This window comes from Kogia breviceps, chromosome 3 (assembly GCF_026419965.1).
Source record: "Kogia breviceps isolate mKogBre1 chromosome 3, mKogBre1 haplotype 1, whole genome shotgun sequence".
Taxonomy (NCBI): Eukaryota; Metazoa; Chordata; class Mammalia; order Artiodactyla; family Physeteridae; genus Kogia; species Kogia breviceps.
The window spans coordinates 29,195,638-29,219,326 of NC_081312.1; the positions used below are offsets into that span (position 1 = coordinate 29,195,638).

Consider the following 23,689-nt stretch of genomic DNA (forward strand, 5'->3'; position numbering starts at 1 on the left):
TCCCAGACTGATGAATACTTTCACCAGTTTCAGTTGTGGAGAAGAGTCCAATTCTACTATTTAGGTACTAGTGTGATCCAGGGCAAGTTTACTAACTTCTTTAATCCTCAAATTCTTCAGCTACAAGATGGGGATTACAGAGCTATTTCACAAGGTTGGTATCAGCGTTAAAAATAATACAGGAAAAGTTCTTGGCACAAACAGAGGCTAAACAAAGGAAAGTCTTAGAAATACTTTTGATTCCAAATAGTAAGTGCTTTAAGAAACTAACTGAGGGCTTCCCTGGTGATGCAGTGGTTAAGAATCCGCCTGTCAATGCAGGGGACATGGATGCGAGCCCTGGTCCGGGAAGATCCCACATGCCGTGGAGCAACTAAGCCCGTGCGCCACAGCTACTGAGCCAGTGCTCTAGAGCCCATGCTCCGCAACAAGAGAAGCCACTGCAATGAGAAGCCTGCGCACTGCAACGAAGAGTATCCCCCACTCTCCACAACTAGAGAAAGCCCGTGCACAGCAACGAAGACCCAATGCAGCCAAAAATAAATAAATTTAAAAAATAAATTTTTAAAAAAGAAACTAACTGAAAGAAATTAAGTTGTTCAGAAAAAATAATGCTATAGAAATGAATTTTTAAAAATAATGCAGAAGAAAAATTTTGCATTTCTCTGATAAGAGACTTGTGTCTAGAGAATACATAAAAAACTATTACAACTCAATAATAAAAAGGGACCCCCAAAATGGGAAATGGATCTGAATAGACAGTCTCCAAAAAAATATACAAATGGCCAAAAAGCACACAAAAAGATACTCAACATTATTAGCCATCAGAAGAGTGCAAATCAAAACCATGATAACATACCACTTTACACCCACTAGAATGATTATAATCAAAAAGACAAATAATAACAAGTGTTGGCGAGGCTGTGGAAAAATTGGAACACTCATATCATACACTGCTGGTGGGAATGTAAAATGGTGCAGACACTTTGGAAGACAGTCTGGTAGTTCTTCAAAAGGTTAAACATGGAGTTACCATATGACTCAGTAATTCTACTTGTAGGTATATACCTAAGAGAAATAAAACCATACGTCCACACAGATGTGTACATGAATGTTCACACAACACTATGCATAACAGCTCAAAATGGAAACAATCTAGATGCCCATTAACTGATGAATGGATGATAAATGTGACATATCCGTACAATGGAATATTATTTGGCTATAAAAAGAAACGAAAGCCACATGGCACAGGGAGATCAGCTAGGTGGTTTGTGACCACCTAGAGGGGTGGGATAGGGAGGGTGGGAGGGAGGGAGATGCAAGAGGGAAGAGATATGGGAACATGTATATGTATAACTGATTCACTTTGTTGTAAAGCAGAAACTAACACACCATTGTAAAGCAATTATACTCCAATAAAGATGTTAAAAAAAAACACGAAATGCTAATACATGTTACAACATAGATAAACCCTGAAAACATAATGCTACATGAAAGAAATCAGTACAAAGAACCATATATTGTATGATTCCACTTATATGAAATGTCTAGAAGAGGCAAATCTATTATGATAGTATATTTGTTGGTGCTGGGGGGAATAGGGGTAATGGGTACAGGGTTTCTTTCTGAGGTAATGAACATATTCTAACATTAGCATGTGGTGATGGTTGCACAACTATAATAAAAACCATCGCGGACTTCCCCAGTGGTGCAGTGGTTAAGAATACGCTTGCCAGTGCAGGGGACACAGGTTCAAGCCCTGGTCCAGGAAGATCCCACATGCCACGCAGCAACTAAGCCCGTGCGCCACAACTGCTGAGCCTGAGCTCTAGGGCCCAGGAGCTACAACTACTGAGCCCGCGTGCCACAACTACTGAAGCCCGTGTGCCTAGAGCCTGTGCTCCGCAACAAGAGAAGCCACTGTAATGAGAAGCCTGTGTGCACCCTGCTCGCCGCAACTAGAGAAAGCCTGCACACAGCAACAAAGACCCAACACAGCCAAAAATAAATAATAAATAAATAAATGAATGAATTTATTTTAAAAAAAAAACATTGCATTGTCCACTTTAAATTGGGGGGAATGAGAGGGATTGAAGAGGTGATGTTAAGGAGTATGAGGTTTCTTTATGGGGTATTGAAAATGTTCTAAAATTAATTGTGGTGATGGTTGAACAATTCTGTGAATATACTAATGTCACCAGTTTAAATGGGTGAATTGTATAGTATGTGAATTATGTCTCAACACAGGTATCAAAAAATAAACAAAAATAATGTACCAAATCAAGCTTAAAATTATAGCCTCGCATTTTTTTCATTTAAAGGCTTATGTTTGTTTAAATAATACCAATATTATGGCAAATGCTATAGTTATACTCTATAGAATTCATTTTAATGGAGAGAGAAATATAGATATATTTTATTAGCAAAATTAAAAGAGTCAGGAAACAAAGAAGTAACCATCAATTTTTTTTTTTTAGGCACTTACTGAAGCTACAAGTTATATTCCATAACCAGAGAGACTGGATGAATCAGTATATAAAACCTAAGAAAAATCATGTTGCTCAGGAATATGTTTTTTTTTTTGAAACAGCTTCTTTGATTTATTCAGTAAAGATATGCCATGGCCAAACAACTAAAATCACAGCAATGGAAACTGCTTAAGTTAGACATAAAGTATTATCGGTATTCCACTGCCAAGTGCTAATGCTGAGATTGGATGCTAGTTGTTTTACTGCTATCTAGGTCTCCTATTGTTTTGCTTTGTTTTGGCCAACTCTGAAAAATAATTTTAAGTAATGATGGAGTTCCTTTAGTATTAAAAGGGGCATTTGCAGGTCTACCAAACACAAGACATGGTAAAAATAATAAATGATGGTGAATACTTACTTTAATTGTAAGATTTCGCTACAGGACATCTAGCAGAATATATGCCTAGCTTAAATGTAACTATAACACAATAAAAATAATGAATATTTCCAACTATCTTTTTAATACAGAAACATATAAAAAAACTTCCTGAAATTTATTATTTTGTGTTTTAACTACTAAAACCTCTTCCTGCACTTGAAGAAAATAACAAAATCCATCTCCCACTCTTCCCTTGAGGTTATAGAAAAAGAACCTCTATGAATTAAATTTCTACTCCTGGAAACAACAGGTTAATTTCACTACTCTGATAAATTTTAAATCTATCAGTAGTACACTTAGGCTTGCTATTGGCATGATGCTTGGAAGAAGTGTAGTTTGAAATTCACTAGAAGACGAACTGCACATTGAATAAACATGTTTTACATTTCTAATTAAAAACTCTCAGTAAAAAAAAAAAAAACAAAAAACTCTCAGTGTTCAGCTTTCTGATTAATTTTTGATTTTTTTTTTTTTTTTTTTTTGTGGTACGCGGGCCTCTCACTGTTGTGGCCTCTCCCCCGTTGCGGAGCACAGGCTCCGGACGCGCAGGCTCAGCGGCCATGGCTCACGGGCCCAGCCGCTCCGCGGCACGTGGGATCATTCCCGGACCGGGGAACGAACCCGCGCCCCCTGCATTGGCAGGCGGACTCTCAACCACTGCGCCACCAGGGAAGCCCAATTTTTGATTTTTAAAAGGTTGCTCTGGAAGACACATGTGCCTTTACATGTCAAATTCTATTGTAAACTGAGACTTTTCTGTTAAGTAACAACTCTGGTTTAAAACACAAATACACATGTGCCTTTACATGTCAAATTCTATTGTAAACTGAGACTTTTCTGTTAAGTAACAACTCTGGTTTAAAACACAAATGCAATCAGATATGGTTATGTGTGTTTTGGATGCTAAGATAAGGAAAGAATATCAATTATTAGTTTATATTGGTCCCAGATAAAGAAAATATTAATCTGAAGTTAGAAGGGGCAATACTTGGGTTTTTCTTTAAAAAAAAAAGTTAGAGATGAAAAGAAGGACATGAAGAGATGATCAGGAGAGAGAATCTTTAAGTAGGAAAGGCAGTCGTGAAAGAATCACACTGCAGCTATGCTTAACAGCTATATTTTTTTCTTTTGGCTCTATGCATCTTTGAGAAAAGAGGGAAGGAACAGAAGAGGCAACCTAATTACAGTGATAACTTTGAAGGCAGAGAAAATATCAGTAAGTGCAAGCTCAAGGCTGGCCATAAGAGGAGGCAACTGTGTCTGGTTTCCCAGAGTGTGAAAGCTGCAGGCTGCAGCTGGCTCTAAAATCTGGAAAACTCGCCCAGCACCAAAGTCATGGATCTGCCCAGGTTCTGACCCAGGTAAAAGACTAATGGTGAGTTGTAAGAAGTGTTCTGCTCAAGCTGAAGGATAATGTCAAGGTCACAATTAATAGTGATTAGCGAAGCTAAGGAATCTAGGTGTCCGTTTCTTTGAAACTACTTAATATTTTTGTTGTAATATTTTAATCAAGTGTTTCACTTTTGTGAAAACGAAAAAATTGAGGGTAACTTAGTTGGGAAATGTGCTAATCTCTTTTTATTCAGTAAATAACCTCTGTAACTAAGACTAAGTAAAGAGATGATTGAGCCCTAACCAGGGGGCTCTACTGGCTAATATCCTAAGAAGCCCCAAGTACTGACCTGAATCCCAGTGACAGCACACCTTAGACACTGAACAAACTCTTACATTTCTGCAGAGAACCTAAATCCCTTTGATTTTCTTTAAAATTAATAAAATACAGTGCTTGCCAACAAAGGGCAGTAACAATGTAAAAGGGTGAAGCATTTAAATCCATAGGTCTCTGTGCAGCAAGAGTGAAATATATTAATGAAAATTTTGTAGACGTGAAGTCTTATCAGAATAAAATTAATTTTTTTTTTTTTTACCTTATAAAATCAATGCCAAAGATCAGCCTGTAAAGGGATAATTTCAAAAATCTGAGGTGCAGAATTTGGTCCATTAACAAATTTAACTATGAGAAAAGCACCAACTATTGTTATTTCCTACTAAAAGCTGCACTGCTGTTTAGAATTAGACTGTTAACACTTTGATTCATTTTATTTTGGGAGAGTTTGATACTGCAGCACCTAAAGGAATCCATGCATTTCCAATGTAGAGAAAGGCACATACTTTCCTCTGGGTCGTCACTGGCCAGGATGCTGCTGGAAAGATCCTGTACAGCAGATCGCGACTCAGCCGTAGAGTGATGAGGCCCCAGGCGACTGTCCCTCTGGGCTTCCCACTCTTCGCTGAAGCCACCATCATCACTCTCTGTCACAGGGTCTTGTGACTCACTTTCTGTGCCTTCAAGAAAAAGTGAACATCACAGATGTAATATTTAGAAAAATCTCTTAATACCTTTAAGAAAGTTACATGGAAACAGTAATTACCTGTCATTGTAACTAGGTGGGTTAGCTGGCTCTTAAACTACAAATCACGGGTTATTTCAGTGCCTGTTGGTTGCTTCCCCAACAGCTATTTCTCCCCTTTTTTCTTGAGGGCAGAGTACTGATTTATGTGGGATTCCACCTCCCACCCATGACTCCGGTGGTAAATACAGTTCAGTCCAAGCTAAGTGTGGTCATCCTACAATTCCTCTTCCCAATGAAAGCTCTAAAGCTGTGGGGTTGGTACCAGCCAATGTGTGGTGAGACAAAGTCTGCTGGAAATTTGGGGAAAAATTTTCTCACTCTTTGAGAGAGACTTAAGGAGACACAAACAGCCCCTTTCTTCCCCTGGATGTTGTGTTATCTGGATATGATGCCTGGCACTGCAGTCATCATCTTGTGGCCATGAGGAGCAGAGGGCTGAGGACCAAGCTCATATCTAAGGGTAGAAGAGCAGGAAGACAGGAAAGAACTGGGGCCCCTGATAATTATCGAGTCATAAAATTAGCCAGCCGTGCAAATGGCTACACCTCAGGACTTCTGGTCAGGTGAGAGAACATTTCTTCTGATCTTTGCAGCTGGAGCTGCTGGCACTCACGAACTGATGGCACTCACCACTGGCTTCAGTGACTAAGTTATAAAAGTAGACCACGATTGGGGGCTGGGAGGATGGGAAAGGAGGGGGTGAATTTTTTTATGGGCTAGTCATTTTGTTATAATGACTCGGTCTGACTGAAAATTGTGAGTATAACATGATTGTCTCAAGAACCTTCCATACATCAAAAATAATTAAAATACATAAGTGAAGTTGATAATGCTCTTTTTTCTCATTTATTTTTTATAAAATTAATACATGTTCATATTTATTCATCTACTATGAATAAATGAAGCTTGCATACTTCAGGCCTCTCGCTTGCCTGGACATTTTTCTGAAAGGGGCTCTAGCAATTTTGTATTTTTAATTTGCATTGTTTTCTTAACCAGGTCTCCACAAAACCGGAATCTTCCCTGAGCTAGTTTTTTATGTTTTTTTCAACATCTTTATTGGAGTATAACTGTTTTACAATGGTGTGTTAGTTTCTGCTTTATGAGCTAGTTTATAAAATCATAAAAGTATACGATTTAGAAATAAAAACATCAGCCCCTGCTCTGCCCTATCCCTCCTGACTCCTGATTCTCACCCTACCTTCAACCCTTTCAGCTGTTTATTTTGGCATTTACCTCCATAATTAATTACAAATAGCATGCTCATAATGCTGTATCTTGACGTTTTTATCTTAGGTGCTCACTTGGGCAACCTCTGAGTTCTACTACTTTTTTTCTTTACAGACATCCCTCTTGGAATCCTACACCCCTTTGCTCCAAACTAACTTCTAGTTCCTATAACACAGAGGTTTTCAACTGGGGGTAGCACCTCCCTTCCATGGGGTGTTTGGAAATAACTAGGATGGGGAGTTTCTGGTTATTGCAAACCTCGAAGCTACCCTTGGCATTTAGTGGGTGAGGGGCCAGGAATGCTAAACAATGTGAGGGGAGTCAACACAATTAAGAACGCCCACCCGAAACACCAACCACACTCCCACTGAGGAGCTCGGCAGTTCATCCGGCTCCTCCTCACTTCAAGGCCCTTGTCCATGGTGCTTCCTCTTCTGGAAAGCTCTTCGTCCTCTCTTTGGCTGGCCATCTCCTGTTATCACTTCCTCAGGGAAGCCCTCCTGACTTCCCAGAATAAATGAAATTCTTCCACTATAAACTTTCATAGCAACTTACACTTCTCCTTTGCAGTGCTTATCATAAACTGAATGAATTATTTGTTCAACATGCGTGCCTCCCCAAATAGGCTATAAACTCCACAGGAATGGGACCTCTCGTTCAGAGCTATATCCCCAGTGCCTAACAAATACTAGGCACACAGTTAGGTGCTCAGTCAACATTTGTCAAAAGAACAAAATCTTGATGTACCCAAAAGACATTCATACATATATATACATACATACTCACAGACAACTAATCTTTCAATTTTCTTTAGCTTAACAAGGTTAACACAACCAGACCTGGAGCAACTGTTTCCTCTATTTCTCACTTCTCTACTAGGTCTACTGCTGGTCTAATGCCACCCTGTTTTGCTGCCTCGCTCACTGCAGAATGGGCCTAATATCTTTCGGTCCCAAATACACAAATTCTAAGTTGAAAGCGTCCTCCTTGTAGTTACCCAAATGCTACAACAGCAGTTTTCTTGGCTCTAGAAAACCTAAACTCTCCCTTTCCTGACAAACAGCAACTCAATTAAGGCCCTTTTTTCTTCTCTGACCAACCTTTATTCCACCTGTTTGTCAGCTTCCTCATAAGGTTAGTCCTTGCTTTTCTTAAAAACAGACAAACAAACAAAAGGTTTCCTTTCTTTTTGACTACTGATATTGTGCTGTTATTACTCAACTTTTCTAATTATAACTTCTCCTAACTTGTGTTTGCCTTAACATCTTCTGTAGTATCCACAAGTGGGCCTTTCAATCTCCCATCCTAGGTCATCATCCTTACCCTCCTCCAGAAAGTCATGTCCACCTGGAATATTTTATCTTCTCAACATAAACATTATCACAACTCAAATCAAATTATATTTCAGTTACTCTGGACTTGTCAGACAAGAAGTTCTCATTTTTACATGTTTGAAGAGAGTGTTTATTCTACCTTTTTAAAATCATAGCCTCAGCTTGAACCTTTCCATACTGGAATTAATGGTGTTTAATGGTAGAAATTCTTAACCTAGGGTGCCTTGGCTGATTGTTTGGAGCATGTGAACTCAAATATTTATCTGTGTTTGCTAGGTATTACCACAGCTTCCAGGAGATTCTCAAAAGAAAGTGGTTAAAAAAATCACTGCTTCATAACTCATAAGATGACAATGACCGTGAAAACCAGGAAATTACCAAATAAAAGCCACCTACTTTGTGCATTATAATTGGAGTTTTTGGATACCTTCCTTTGGGCTTCTGGGTCTCCTTCTGCCATATTCACCAACCATACCATTGTTGCTGTTGAGAAAGACAAAAATCCAGGTAAGGACTGGAAACACAGAAGGAAAGCTCACGAATAGAGAGCAGACTGTTATTTCTCCACACAAATCACCAATCTTCTTAATGTCACCATAAGAATCCCTAACAATCAGAAGCAAATGCATATTAAAAACTACTGGGACGGGGCTTCCCTGGTGGTGCAGTGCTTAAGAATCCTCCTGCCAATGCAGGAGACATGCGTTCAAGCCCTGGTCCGGGAAGATCCCACATGCTGTGGAGCAACTAAGCCTGCGCGCCACAACTGCTGAAGCCCGTGTGCCTAGAGCCCGTGCTCCGCAACAAGAGAAGCCACCACAGTGAGAAGCCTGCACACCACAACAAAGAGGAAGGCCCAACGCAGCCATAAATAAATAATTTTTTTTTTTTTTAAAGAGAAAACTACAGGGACTTCCCTGGTGGTGCAGTAGTTAGGCTTTGCCTGCCAATGAAGGGAACACGGGTTCCAGCCCTGGTCCGCGAAGATCCCACATGTCGCGGAGCACCTAAGCCTGTGCGCCACAACTACTGAGCCTGCGCACCTAGAGCCTTCGCTCCGCAACGAGAAGCCACCGCAATGAGAAGCCCGCGCACCGCAACGAAGAGCAGCCCCCACTCGCCGCAGCTATAGAAAGCTGGCGTGCAGCAACGAAGACCCAATGCAGCCAAAAATAAATTAATTAATTTATTAAAAAAATAAAAACCACAAAAGGTTCTCTTTGATTTTGGCAGATAAAAAAAACTTCTGAAACTGGACATTTACTGTAGCTTTCAAACTGCAGCTGCTATAATACAACTGTTCATTGTTATTTATAATCCCTGAAAAGTAACCAGAAGGAAAATTGTTCAGGCCAGCAAGATTGCACTGAAACAACAGCTCGACTAGTTGAATATCCTAATATAGTGTGAATTCACTGGTGAAAATTACTTATTGGAACTAAATTAGAGGACAAACTGGGGCTCACAAAGCATCGGATGAATTACTATAATTCGAAAGATGCAACGAATATGTTCCCTTCATGTAATGTCTTACTTCTGGGATTTTCAATAATGCTAAACTGTGTTATATACAGGGAATAAAAAATAAATAAATAAAAGCAATAAACATAAATGGATAGTCAACTGCCTTTTCTATGTCCCCTCCACAAAAATACGTATATATCAATACATCTATATAACTCCAGATATACACACACATCTTGTCACATTTTAATTAAGAGGCAATGTGAATACTTTAAAATGGAGCTTCTCTTACATACTGCAGGTAGGATAAAACATGGCGGGGAATTTGGTAACATCTAACAAAACTACATGTACATTTACCCCCTGACCCAGCAATAACACTTTTGGAATTTATCCTGAAGATACACCAACAATAATACAAAACTACATACAAACATGTGCCATACAGGGTGACAGCAGAAATCAAGCCAGCAGCAACCTGAGTCCAATCCAGTAATGGTAAGCAATTTTAAACAAGACTTGGCATTTTCTGTGTTTCTCTGGCATTTTGTCACTGATTTTACAATTATATCCATTTTCCTAATACTCTAAGGCTTCTTGAATAGCTTATGAAAGAAATACATAACCAAAGAGGATAAAAATCCTGTAATAGCTGCACTTACTCATTCACCATAGCTTTGTAATTCAGAGGTCAGACAAGTTTCATTATATGATAACCCGACTAACTGATCAAAGTAAATATTAGCCAGGTTGGCGATTCACTGTAACTAAATCCAAACCCAATGAAGAGGAAATAGGGCAACCACGGGGGTTTACGAATTTCTGTAGTCTTCTTGGCAATGAAGGCAGCAGGTATTTATTTGATTTTCTTTCTTTATGCAAGTGTAGAAAAATAAAGCTACAAACTCTTTTAACACTTAATATTAACCATGGAAATCAAGGGTCAGCAAAATTTTTCTGTAAAGGGCCAGACAGTAAATATTTGGGGCTTGTGGGTCAACATCTGGCCTCTGTCACATATTCTTCTTTGTTCTTTTCTTTTTCATTAACTCTTCAAAGATGTAAAAACCATTCTTAGCTTTCAGGCCTATACAAAAACAGGCCACGGGCCAGATTTGGCTATGGGCAGTAGTTTGCTAACCTCTGATGTAAATTATCATGAGCAGAATATATATTTGCTGAATGAATTAATATTACTAAAATAATATCTAAAAAACCCACTTTCCAATCTTTCAACTTAACACCAAACATCTTAGATCAATAGAAAAATATGCAAATTAAAAATTAACAATCTAAAAACTTCCCAAACTGATATGAAATCAGAGAAAAACTTTACATAATGGTCAACCTCAAGGAACTGTTACCTTTATTTTCTGAAAAGCTACCAAAGAGTAGGTGTACATTCTTCCTGTCCAAACAAGGGATAGAGAAAACAAACAAAAATGCTCACGTTTCCTGAGGGTAAGACCCTTTTGCAAACTGAATACTCTTAACTGGGGAAGAGTATACAAATGCATCAAAGGATTGTATTTTTTTTTTTTTTTTTTTTTGCGGTATGCGGGCCTCTCACTGTTGTGGCCTCTCCCATTGCGGAGCACAGGCTCTGGACGCACAGGCTCAGTGGCCATGGCTCACGGGCCTAGCCGCTCCGTGGCATGTGGGATCTTCCAGGACTGGGGCATGAACCCGTGTCCCCTGCACTGGCAGGCGGACTCTCAACCACTGCACCACCAGGGAAGCCCAAGGATTGTATTTTTAAAGAACAAATAAATAACTGAGAGGACTGACTTAAAACTTTTCATATTAATGTTTATATCCATTTCAGGGGGAAAGAACTGATTAATATTGCTCTTTTTTGTATATTCTACTTGAAAAAAAACCTGTCAAACTCAATGATTTATGAAATGCTCACTAAAGATTCAGTATTTCATGAGAACAGATACTTTCTTGAACCTATTTCATCTACACAGGAGGTAAAGGTTTATGCTTATATTTTCCCATATATGTGGAATTACTGCAAAAATATCTCAATATTGATTGTTATACAGACTTGAGTTTTTAAAAATACTAAATACGAATGATTTTTTAAAAACAGTAAATCCTTTTCCTGAGTATAAAATTAACATACATGCTTAACGTTGTGGCAGACTGAAAGATTCCTTCTTCACCCCTCCTGCACCCACACTCTTGCCATGGCCTCACTGAGACTGGAATGCAGTTTTCCTCTTCCTGACCAGGGGCTCAGCTACGTGACTTGCTTCAACCAATGGCACATGCACAGAGATGACAGCGTGCTAATACTGAGCCTAGGCCTTAACAGTCCTGCTGCCCTCTTGTTTCTCCAGATACAAGAACATCTTCAGTTAACCCACTGGCCCAAGGAGGACAGGGAACATGTGGAGCAGAGGTACCACAGCCAAGTCTGATCAGCTGAGTCAACTGACCTGCAGGTGCAGGAGTGATGGTGACTGATTATTATATTTAGGGCATTAAGTTGTTTTTTTTAAAAAAAATAAATTTATTTATTTATTTTGGCTGCATTGGGTCTTCCTTGCTGCATGCAGGCTTTCTCTAGTTGTGACGAGCGGGGGCTACTCTTTGTTGTGGTGCTTGAGCTTCTCACTGCGGTGGCTTCTCTTGTTGCAGAGCATGGGCTCTAGGCACACGGGCTACAGTAGTTGTGGCGCATGGGCTTAGTTGTTCCATGGCATGTGGGATCTTCCTGGATCAAGGCTCGAACCCGTGTCCCCTGCAGTAGCAGGTGGATTCTTAACCACTGTGTCACCAGGGAACTCCCCTAAGGCATTAAGTTTTGAGGTGGTTTGTTACACAGTATTATCGTGGTACTAACAACAGATACAATGGTAGAACAACGTAAAATCCTAAAACTAAGAAAAAATTTAAAACTCACAATCCCTTCACTTTGACATCCACAATTAAAAAATACAGAGTACAACAGGGACTTCCCTGGTGGCACGGTGGTTAAGAATACACCTGCCAATGCATGGGACACAGGTTCGAGTCCTGGTCTGGGAAGATCCCACATGCCCTAGGAGCAACTAAGTCCGTGCACCACAACTACTGAGCCTGTGCTCTAGAGCCCGTGAGCCGCAACTACTGAGCCTGTGTACCACAACTACTGAAGTCCACGCGCCTAGAGCCTGTGCTCTGCAACGAGAAACCACCACAATCAGAAGGCCACGCACTGCAATGGAGAGTAGCCCCCACTCGCTGCAACTAGAGGAAGCCCGTGCGCAGCAACAAAGACCCAGTGCAGCCATAAATAAATCAATTTATTAAAATTTTTTTAATTAAAAAAATATAGAGTACATTAAAAATCTACAAGTAGAGAAAGATATAAGGAAAAATGTAAAAGTTGTCTCAGTCTCTAAATCGCACTTCCCAGAGGTAAACACTAGTAGCATATTATCAGTTTTTTTTTTTTTATTGGAGTATAGTTGCTTTACAATATTGTGTTAGTTTCTACTGTACAGCAAAGTGAATCAGCTATACGTATACATACATCCCCTCTTTTTTGGATTGCCTTCTCATTTAGGTCACCACAGAGCACTGAGTAGAGTTCCCTATGCTATACAGTAGGTTCTCATTAGTTACCTATTTTATACATAGTATCAATAGTGTATATACATCAATTCCAATCTCCCAATTCATCCCACCCCCACCGCTTCCCCCTTGGTATCCATAGTTTGTTCTCTACATCTGTGTCTCTATTTCTGCTTTGCAAATAAGATCACCTATACCACTTTTCTAGATTCCACATATATGTGTTAATATATGATATTTGTTTTTCTCTTTCTGACTTTCTTCACTCTGTATGAGTCTCTTTGTAGAGACATGGATGGACCTAGAGACTATCAGTTTTGAAATGTGTCACTGGGATCTTATATATATACACATATCCATACATATACAGCTCCTTTCCCCCACTCCTTCCACAGGATATTGCATGTATTGTTTTAAATCTTGCTTTTTTTTGTTGTTAAAATTTATTCATTTTATTTACTTATTTTTGTCTGCATTGGGTCTTCGTTGCTACGGGCGGGCTTCTCATGGTGGTAGCGCACAGGCTCAGCTGCTCCGCGGCATGTGGGATCTTCCTGGACCAGGGCTCGAACCCGTCTCCCCTGCATCGGCAGGAGGATTCCCAACCACTGTGCCACCAGGGAAGTCCCCTAAAATCTTGCTTTTTGTATTTAATATATAATCTTTGACATTAAAAAAAATCAGAACTATATAGAGCTATTTCATTCTTTTAAATGGCTGCACAACTATCCATTGTATGAATGTACCATAATTATTTTAAAGTGTCCCTTTTTGTTTTTGTGTGGTTTTTTTTTTTTGCGGTACGTGGGCCTCTCACTGTTGTGGCCTCTCCCGTTGCGGAGCACAGGCTCCGGACGCGCAGGCTCAGCGGCCATGGCTCACGGGCCCAGCCGCTCCGCGGCATGTGGGATCTTCCCGGACCGGGGCACGAACCCACGCCCCCTGCATTGGCAGGCGCACTCTCAACCACTGCGCCACCAGGGAAGCCCCGAAAGTGTCCCTTTTTCATGGGCACTTAGGTTATTTCCATTTACTTCTTAATATAAGCATTGCTTCAGTGAACATCCTTCTATACTTTTATAAGTATATTCGTGACTCTAAATTCCTAGCATTCACTATTAACATTTGCTGTAACATTCTGTATGCACAAATATAAATTATATGAATAGATTTTAATTTCCAGGAATAACACAGAAGAAGCTCACACACAAATGCTCATTAAGAGGAAAATGCTGGGGCTTTTTCGGGCATACCGAAAAAAAAAAAAAAAAAAAAAAAGGAAAATGCTGATGCTCAAAATCTTGTCTGTTCTTTTTGGCCGAAAAACACCATAAACACATGATAATAAATTTATATGGAAAAAAAAGTAAGAGAAAGATCCTTGCATTTCAGACACTGGGTGCTCTAAAGCTTTACCAGACTTCTCCAGCTACAAGCACAATCCCCACCTTCTCGACTTCCCACAAAGGACCTAACAGCAAGTTCACAAGAAAGACTGAGGTGAACTAACACGTGCTCCCAACTTGACCTCTCTCTACGTTCTACTATCTTCTGCTTTTCTGTCTTTGCCTTCCTTCCGGGTCTTTCACTATTCTCATCTAATTCCTCTTACTGAACTCTTAGAGCTATTTCTACCTGCTTCGTTTATTACTTTGCTCCAGTAATTACTTCTTCTTGCTGTTCTCTTCAAAGCCTTTCTCCACTGGCTCCTTTCCCTCAACCTTCTCTCTCCTGGAACCATCTTTCCTCAAACCTGTTCTCTTCTCAAGTCACCACTGCTCTGCCTGTGAACTAGCAGGTGATAACTTACCTCTCCTTCATCACCCAGTCTCTGTCCACTGTATCACTTCCACTGCCAGTGCCAGCAAAACCCAGACAGACACACACAGACACACACACACAGATGCACAGTTTCTGCCCTTTGGAATACTGCTTCTGGTCCTATCATTCTACTGAAATTGCTCTCTTAAATGTCACTAAAGATGTCTAAAGCACCAAATTCTATATGGTTTACTTAGTCCTCATCATCCTTCACTTCTTAATAGCATCTGACATTCTCTCCTTCTTGAAACTCTGCTTTTTCAATGACTCAACAGATAAATAGGCCAAAAGTCCACAAGGATATATATCACACTGATAATACTGGTAAGTAACTGCTTGGTAAAGTATTGAGATTGGGGATGACAGTTATAATGAAATTTAACTTTATCTGTAATTCAAAAATTTTTTCAATGGTAAAGTATTAATGTATTACTTGTATAATTAAAAATTAATTCTAAAAATATGGAAAAATACAATACCAAGCCAGTCATAAAACAAGAAATTTAAATATGCAGCTAAAAATACATTAAAAAGTCCAAATAATCATTAATAGTTATTAATTACTATTAACTAATAGTTATTAGTCAATAAGCCAAGATGAAAACTAAAACAAGATGTTTTTTGTCTATTAGTTTCCCATACACATATACAAACAAGTGATAATGAAGGTGTTAGTTAATTAGGACCTTCACACTACTGAAGGGAATATAAATTGGTATAGCCTTTTGAGGAGGCAATCTGGCAGTATCTATCAAAATTTAAAGGCACACATCCTTTGACTTAGCAATTCCATTTCTATGAATGTATCTGTACAACAAAATTCACAAATGTTCTCTGCAAGCATTGTTTCTAATGGGAAATGATCAATAAAGATACTCTTTATTTAATATCTATATAAGAGAAAACTGCAGACATTTCATGTACTGATATGAAAAAAGTCATGCTACTGCTAAGTGAAAAATGCTGGTTTTCCCAATTTTCTGATATTTTCTTATGTTCCATTTACTATTCTCTCTTCATTTCTCACTCTCTAAACATAGTAGCTGACAAAGATCTACTCCTGGTGTCCTCTTCTCTTCTCCTTTGATTTGAATCACTCAACCACTCCCACAGCTGCAACTGTCACCTCCATGCTGATGTTCTTCAATTCTGCATCTCTATTATCAACGTTCTCCTTTGAACTGGTACTTCACTTCTAAACTCCTGCTGGAAATTTCTACCTGGATGGCTCACAGGTCCTGCCAAGAAAATTAGATATGGGCTACAGGCAACACTATACAGATTTCTCAAATAAGAAAAACCTCTCTTCTTTATCATCCTTCCTTTAATCTTTAAACTTCTCTCACTCATCACTAAGAACGACTGAAACTACCTCCAAAAGCTCTCATCAAGGCCTTTCCCTTGACTGCCATTACCTATCCCATAATTCAGATTCTCATTACTTTCCACCTAGATCATAGCAATATCTGTTTAGTTATGCTTTCTGTTCTCTCTCTCTCCCATTCATCTTGCACAATGCTGCAAGCTTACAAAGGCACAGCTCTGTTCACATTAGTCTTCTGTTAAGAACCTTCTATGATTCCCAAGTGATCATGAATAGAATACAGAGATCTAAACCAGTCCCTCAAAGCTATCCGTGATCTTGCCCTAAGTGCCTTTCCAAGCCCATCTCCTAGTACTCTCCCTATTTTGTACTACATGTTCTAGTAAACTGGAACACTTGAAATTTGAAAAAGATGCCCCACACTTATGCTCCAAGCCATTCTTTGTGACAAGCCCACTTAAAAAAAAAAATTATTTGGCTGCATTGGGTCTTCGTTGCTGCACGGGCTTCAGTAGTTGTGGCACGCAGGCTCAGTAGTTGTGGCACAGGGGCTTAGTTGCTCCGTGGCGTGTGTGGGATCTTCCTGGACCAGGGATCGAACCCGTGTCCCCTGCACTGGCAAGTGGATTCTTTTTTTTTTTTTTTTTTTTTTTTCGGTACGCGGGCCTCTCACTGTTGTGGCCTCTCCCATTGCAGAGCACAGGCTCTGGACGCGCAGGCTCAGGGGCCATGGCCCACAAGCCCAGCCGCTCCGCGGCATGTGGGATCTTCCTGGACCGGGGCACGAACCCGTGTCCCCTGCATCAGCAGGCGGACTCTCAACCACTGCGCCACCAGGGAAGCCCTGGCAGGTGGATTCTTAACCACTGTGCCATCAGGGATGTCCCCAAGTCCACTTCTGGAATTGACTCTCCCATCTGTGCTTGCTGAAATCCTACCCACCCTTTGAAGGTTCAATCCAAATGCTGTCTCTTCCATGAAGCCTTTCTCTGATTCCCCATTTAGATTTTCCCTGTTTTGAGCGTTTTCTGTGCTTTGCGTTCCTTCTGAATAATTTGATAACAGTCTGCCTTGAATGTTGTTTATATACGTGTCTCATCTCACTTCTAAATTGTAAGCAAGGGAATTCCCTGGCGGTCCAGTGGTTATGACTCTGAATTTTCACTGCTGAGGGCTCGGGTTCGATTCCTGGTCAGGGAACTAAGATCTCACGTGCCGCGCAGCACTGCCAAAAAAAAAAAAAAAGTAAGCAAATGCACTCTGAGGGAAAGCAAAGTATCTTAATCATCTTTTTTTTTTTTAATTTAGTTTTTGGCCATGCCATGGCAGGTGGGATCTTAGTTCCCCGACCAGGCCCCCTACATTGGAAGCATGAAGTCTTAACCACTGGACAGCCAGGGAAGTCCCTCTTAATTATCTTTATATCCTCCACAGTGCTCTGTGGGAGCAGATCAGGTCAATGATGAATAAATATTTACTGAATGATTAGGAAGTGTATGACTCTAAAACCAAAAAAAGGGCAAACACATTCTGAAGGAAAAGTACAATTCTTTCAACATGCTAGTGTAAGATCCACCTACAATATATGTATATAACAAGTAATCAATAGCTCTTGATTAATAAGATTTTAAATGAGAATACTGGCTCCTCAATCTCTAAATATTTCTTCTATCTCCACACATACTGAAAACTCTCTTGAACCAATGTCAGGCAGAAGATAATAATTTGCAAGGAAACAGATCTGCAGCAGTTCCATCAATGCTATGCATTTAAGGTGAGAAAAAGTACCATGATAATGACCATAATTACATGTGTTTGAATCTCTGTAAATTCTAAGCTGTTCACTAACTTAACATCATTCTGAAATACTTACAAGAGTAAATAAGAGCCGGAAAGAGAGTTTCATTTCTCTCCTGAGCTGTTTCAACCAGCATACGAAGTGGGCCTTTTGGACACAAAACAGCCACTAAATCTAGAAAAAGAAAAATAGAAAAGACATCTGAAAAATGTATTGGCTAAACTTGTAAATGGGTGTGTGAGGGAGGAATTAACCAATTGAAGAGGTTTAATTTTTTTTACACAGAAAGATGCTGAATGAATATGAAATAAACAGCAGGTAAGCTGATGGGGGAGGCAGATGGAGACAATCTAAACAAAATACACAAAACCACATAGAGACCTGTGCAAACTTCATTTTGGTTTGACTGCTATTTGGTTAGTTTACAGTGTATCATCGTTGGGTTCTAGGAATAAGTCTTCCCAGTTTGAAGAAAAGAGGCAGAAATAACGACAAGACAGAATTATTCTAAAGCAGTTGTCAATTTCCAAAGCAGGAACAAGGACAAGCCATTTCCAAACAAAACATACCTGTGAGCCACAAACTGAAGGTTTACTTTAGGAGGGATTTAATAGAGGGGATTTGACCTAACTTTTCAAAATATGAAGAATGGAGTAGAAGAGATTCATCTTCTCCCCTTTTTGAAAACAGTATATGTACTATTTAGGGATACTTGAAATAAGAGGGCAGTAAATTTAAACAAAACAAAATAACTAATAAACCTCTGCATGAGTTTAGCATTTCTTTAGCTCTCCTCTCAAAAGCACTTCACAAATATTTAGGTCTCAGAATACATGTGGTGCTGAAAATTGTCTTATTTTACGAAAACAGCAACCCGGAGGAGGAAGCAATATGCATAAATTATTCTTGATTTTACCACCATCTCTTTCCAGTAACTGCAGTTTTTCTTACATTTGCTATGTCGTGAAAATTCAGAGTACAGAAATACAGAAAATAATTTCATACATTGAATAATGGGAAACAGATATAGGTAAACTTGTAAAGGAAGATTTGATAGCTTGTGTTGACATTACTATCATTCAGATGCATTTAAGTAAAAAACCTCACACCTGTAAGTGGTCATGTCTTCTTGTACACCACCACTACTACTACTACTACTACTACTACTACAATAAAACACACATACACACACACACACACACACACACACGCACACACACACACACACACAAAATCTCTACTCTCACTGCTTCCATTTTGATTGTTTGGGATGAGAAAAGGGAAATTTGCCATGCTCTGATATAATGAGATTACTAACCTGTTTCAACCTGCAATGTCCTGTAACTATCTTGGTTTTGCGACACACTACTCCTTATAGAATTGCTAAATGATAAATCTTTATTTTTTAGAGCAATTAAAGTGAATTAATTAATTTTGTTTTGAAATTCTTAGAACAATCTTTGTGACATCCTGAGATCTTATGGAAATGGAGTTAAGAATCATTACTCTAAATATTGGACACGAAAGTCTTTTATTTTAAAGGAACTCAAAGGTCTGTGGAGATAATTTGCATATGTATGGAAGAAACAGAGGGCTGATGGGAGAAACAGTGTAATGTAGTAGAAGGAATATGGGACTTAGGACTCATATTCTAGATCAAATGGTGTTAAGCTTGGGCAAATACTTTACCTCTACAAACTTCAGGTTCTTAGCAGTAAAACAAGAATAACTGCCTTGCTTACTTCACAGGATTATACATTTTAAAGAAACAGCTAAAATTTACTGATAGATACCATTATATGTGTGTACTGTACATATTGTTTAATTTAATCTTCATAATAACTAAGACTCAGGGGTTGAGCAATGTGTCTGTGGCCACATACCCAATAAATGATAGAAGTAGAAGAGTCTGGATTTGAACCCAGGCAGTCCGTCTCCAGAACTGGCATTTTTTTTTTAATATCAAAAAAGAATCAGACTCTTTATTATGATTCAACCCTGATGTTTCATTTAATCAAGTTTTAACTTGCTCTAGTATGTCATAATGGTGCCTTATGAGGCCTGTAGCGTGAGACTGTGTTGTGGTGAAAGTTCCACTGCACATCTTGTTCAAGAGCCCAGCATTGTATATTCAGAAGTGAAATAGTCACTATAACAATATCTGGAACTCCAAAGTGGATAAATTGAGGAGGCCTGTATTGTGTGTTTAATACGTACTGAGACATGTATAACTTTGATTTCAATTTTTGTTATCTGTGAGGCAAGAGATTCTCAGTTATTTTCCCTAAAGAGGGAAACCTTGGACAAGTAATTGCTGTTGCTACCACTGGCAGAACCAGGCGGCTAGACCACTTGCAATGTTCCAAGGGTCTGTAAAAATGCACAGATGGAGCCAACTGTTGGCCAGATTAAGACGACTGCCCAAAGTTCAGCTAACTTTGCTGACCCTTGGATCCCATTCTTTGATCAAGGATGCCTGGATTAAGCAATGAAAAGCAGAGCTCTCCAGTGAGCTCCTTCACAAGTAGTTTTGATGCTGTCCATAAAGTGTACAAACTCCCACTGCTGTTTGTTCACTCATTTGATCCCAAAGGGCTCCCGTGGTAGCCAGGGGTCCAAGAGAGGGGTGACCTCCTCTAGTATCTTGTCAACTGGCAAGCGACTGAGGAAAGAAGAGGCCACCATCTCCTGTGGGTGAGATACTCCAGGGGGCCCAGACTCAGCTCTATCATATGGCTAACATTTCTGTCTTAGCAAGGAGCCCTGGTGGCTGTGCTGAACTTGTAGAATGCTGCCTCCATGATATGGAGATAAGGAGTAGATGGATTCGGAGCCTCACAGGTTCAAGGCCTGTGAAAACCTGTTTCCAGAAGAGCTCGGGATACAGTCAGAAATGGCCATTCTAAACGTGTACAGCATGAGACTGAAAAGGGTAGTTCCTCACACCAGAGATCCGTGGGCAAATTATGATCATAGTGAGTGATCCAGATATTTCAGGAGGTATGAGAAGAGGTTGCTAAAGCCTCTACAGTGAATAATTCTCTGGGGCAGAAGAAGGGACACTAACGGATAACTACTGTATTACAATTTGGACAGATTCTAGAACCTTATGTTGTAGGAGGTCCCCATTCAAGGTGGGCCAATTTGTAACAGTATAAATAGGCTTAAGTAAAATTTGTAAATGAAGAGTATATTGCCTCCAGATCCCCAAAGGGCCTAAAACATAGTGGGCTTGTTTTAACATCGTGGGTGCAGAGAGGGTCAGCTGCTATTTCTTGACAGTGCCAGAGATGCAGAAGCCCTCAGCTTACCAAGTAACTTTCAGGAATTTAACTGGGGTGGCAGAGCCTTGTACTACGTACAGGGAAATGCCACCTCCCTTTTGAGCTCTACTGTGAATATCTGTATGTCCTCACCAAGTAGGTCCAGTGAATTTATTCAGAGGATGATATCATCAGTGTAATGTTGTATCTGTGCTCCTGGACAAAGGTGGATGTGGTTAAGATCCAGCCTGCAAAGATTTTGTGCAACAGTAGTAGGGCTGCTGAAGTACCCGAGTTGCTAGGTAAAGATATAATGTGTCCCTTTGAAGGAGAAGGCAAACCGTGGCTGTCGAAAAAGGCATGGAACAGAAGAACATATTGATAAAATCTCTGACTGCAAAGTATTAACCAGCTGCTGACTGGATGGAGCACAGAACTGGCATTCTTGATCGCAGCTGTGCAATGAAAAGATGAGTACTTTGCGAATCATCAAATACTATACAACCTAAGGTCACTATGAAAAGTCCGTCACAAAGAGTATATGACTTCTATAGTTCTGTGACTGACTGCTCAAATATGAGAACAGAGTCAATCGAATTCTATTTCCACAGACCTTTTATTCATCAATCAAGGGGGAATGATGAGGTTTTCTACTACAGGTCACCTGACATTTTAATAAGCATTTGAATAGGGATGAAAGAACACTGCAGCTATCATACAGAGACCACAAATTGACCTCTGAAAACGGATCTCTTTTTGGTTTTTATGCAATGAGAGTTACAGAGTTCACATCTTGATTATTCATGGCTAAGGTATATTCTGACTTTTCAGGACCCATGTCACACGGGTTGCTAATAAATTTGAAGCTCAGACTGCCCAAATAAGTTTTATCTTTAAAAGAGTAATTCTACCCAAGTTGCCTTATAAAAAATAGTTAACTTAATTTTTATATTAAAAATTAGTTGAGCATTTTATGTGTGTCAAGCACTCTGCTAGTGCTTTCCAACAAATATTCTGAGAAGCATTATTCCCATTTTCCAAATGAGGAAACTGAAGCTCGAAGGGCCCGAATCACCTTCATAAAGTCATGAAGGCTATCAGTGGTAGCGATGCGATTTGAATCTAAGTCTTAGGACCAGCAGTCTATGGATCCTTCCACTAACTCATCACTGAATTAAACTGCGGGGATTAATAAAACATTTTTAAAGAACTTAACTTCAAAAAATTTGAAATCTTTTGTGGCACATATATACAATGGAATATTATTCAGCCATGAAAAGAAATGAAACTGAGTTATTTGTAATGAGGTGGATAGACCTGGAGTCTGTCATACAGAGTGAAGTAAGTCAGAAGGAGAAAAACAAACACCGTATGCTAACACATATATATGGAATCTAAGAAAAAAAAATGTCATGAAGAGACTAGGGGTAGGATGGGAATAAAACACAGACCTACTAGAGCATGGACTTGAGGATATGGGGAGGGGGAAGGGTAGGCTGTGACGAAGTGAGAGAGTGGCATGGACATATATACACTACCAAATGTAAAATAGATAGCTTGTGGGAAGCAGCCGCATAGCAAAGGGAGATCAGCTCGGTGCTTTGTGACCACCGAGAGGGGTGGGATAGGGAGGGTGGGAGGGATGGAGACGCAAGAGGGAAGAGATATGGGAACATGTGTATATGTATAACTGATTCACTTTGTTATAAAGCAGAAACTAACACACCATTGTAAAACAGTTATATTCCAATAAAGATGTTAAAAAAAATTTGAAATCTTTATATGAAAAAGATAGTAGAGTTAAATGATTATTTACTGAAAAGCTATGGGACATTACTGTTGTCATTTTCCCTAAGTCAAGATAACTAGAAGAGGAAGGAAAACACACCAGGAGGTATTTCTGTGATGAACAAAATGTCAGTCTTGGGTTTTACCATATACTGAAATCACAGCCAAGATGAGCCACGCAGTCCATTCTGGGAGGTACTTGATAAATACCAGGGCCATGAGGGCACTGATCATAATGAGATATGCCTGCTGGAGTCTCAGTGGACCTTTCCAGTGAATGGCAATCATTCCCACCACACCAAAATTCCAGATCAGGAGTGCAACTGTAATGTAGTCCATGGCAACATTATAGGTTTTAAACACTTCCCTGAAAAAAATTAAACAGATATCTAAAAGGATTTGCATACAATAAGTTTCATCAAAACATTTTTTAGAACTATGGTTCCAACATAGATATTCATTAGATATTCATATCCCAGCTTCACACTTTTACCATATCTTTCTTTAAATTAATGTACTTTTTTCCTCAAGTTGAGCTTATTTTATTTTATTTTTAAAATTTTTTTTAAATTTCTTTTTTGTGTGTGTGGTACGCGGGCCTCTCACTGTTGTGGCCTCTCCTGTTGTGGAGCACAGGCTCTGGATGCACAGGCTCACGGGCCCAGCCGCTCTGCGGCATGTGGGATCTTCCCAGACAGGGACATGAACCCGTGTCCCCTGCATCGGCAGGTGGATTCTCAACCACTGCGCCACCAGGGAAGCCCTTGTTGAGCTTATTT

General features: G+C 39.6%; 1 protein-coding gene across 4 annotated transcripts in view; it reads right to left on the reverse strand.

The window, feature by feature from the left end:
- The window catches only part of PSEN1 (presenilin 1), an 83,341-nt gene that overhangs the window by 10,738 nt on the left and 48,914 nt on the right, over positions 1–23,689 (reverse strand). For all 4 annotated transcript variants that reach the window (XM_059055875.2, XM_067028196.1, XM_067028197.1 and 1 more), the window contains 4 exons: positions 23,057–23,277; positions 17,935–18,033; positions 8,285–8,371; positions 5,083–5,256 (listed from right to left, as the gene is read on the reverse strand). In XM_059055875.2, coding sequence (XP_058911858.1) covers positions 5,083–5,256; positions 8,285–8,371; positions 17,935–18,033; positions 23,057–23,277 — 581 coding nt within the window. The remainder of the gene's footprint in view (positions 1–5,082; positions 5,257–8,284; positions 8,372–17,934; positions 18,034–23,056; positions 23,278–23,689) is intronic.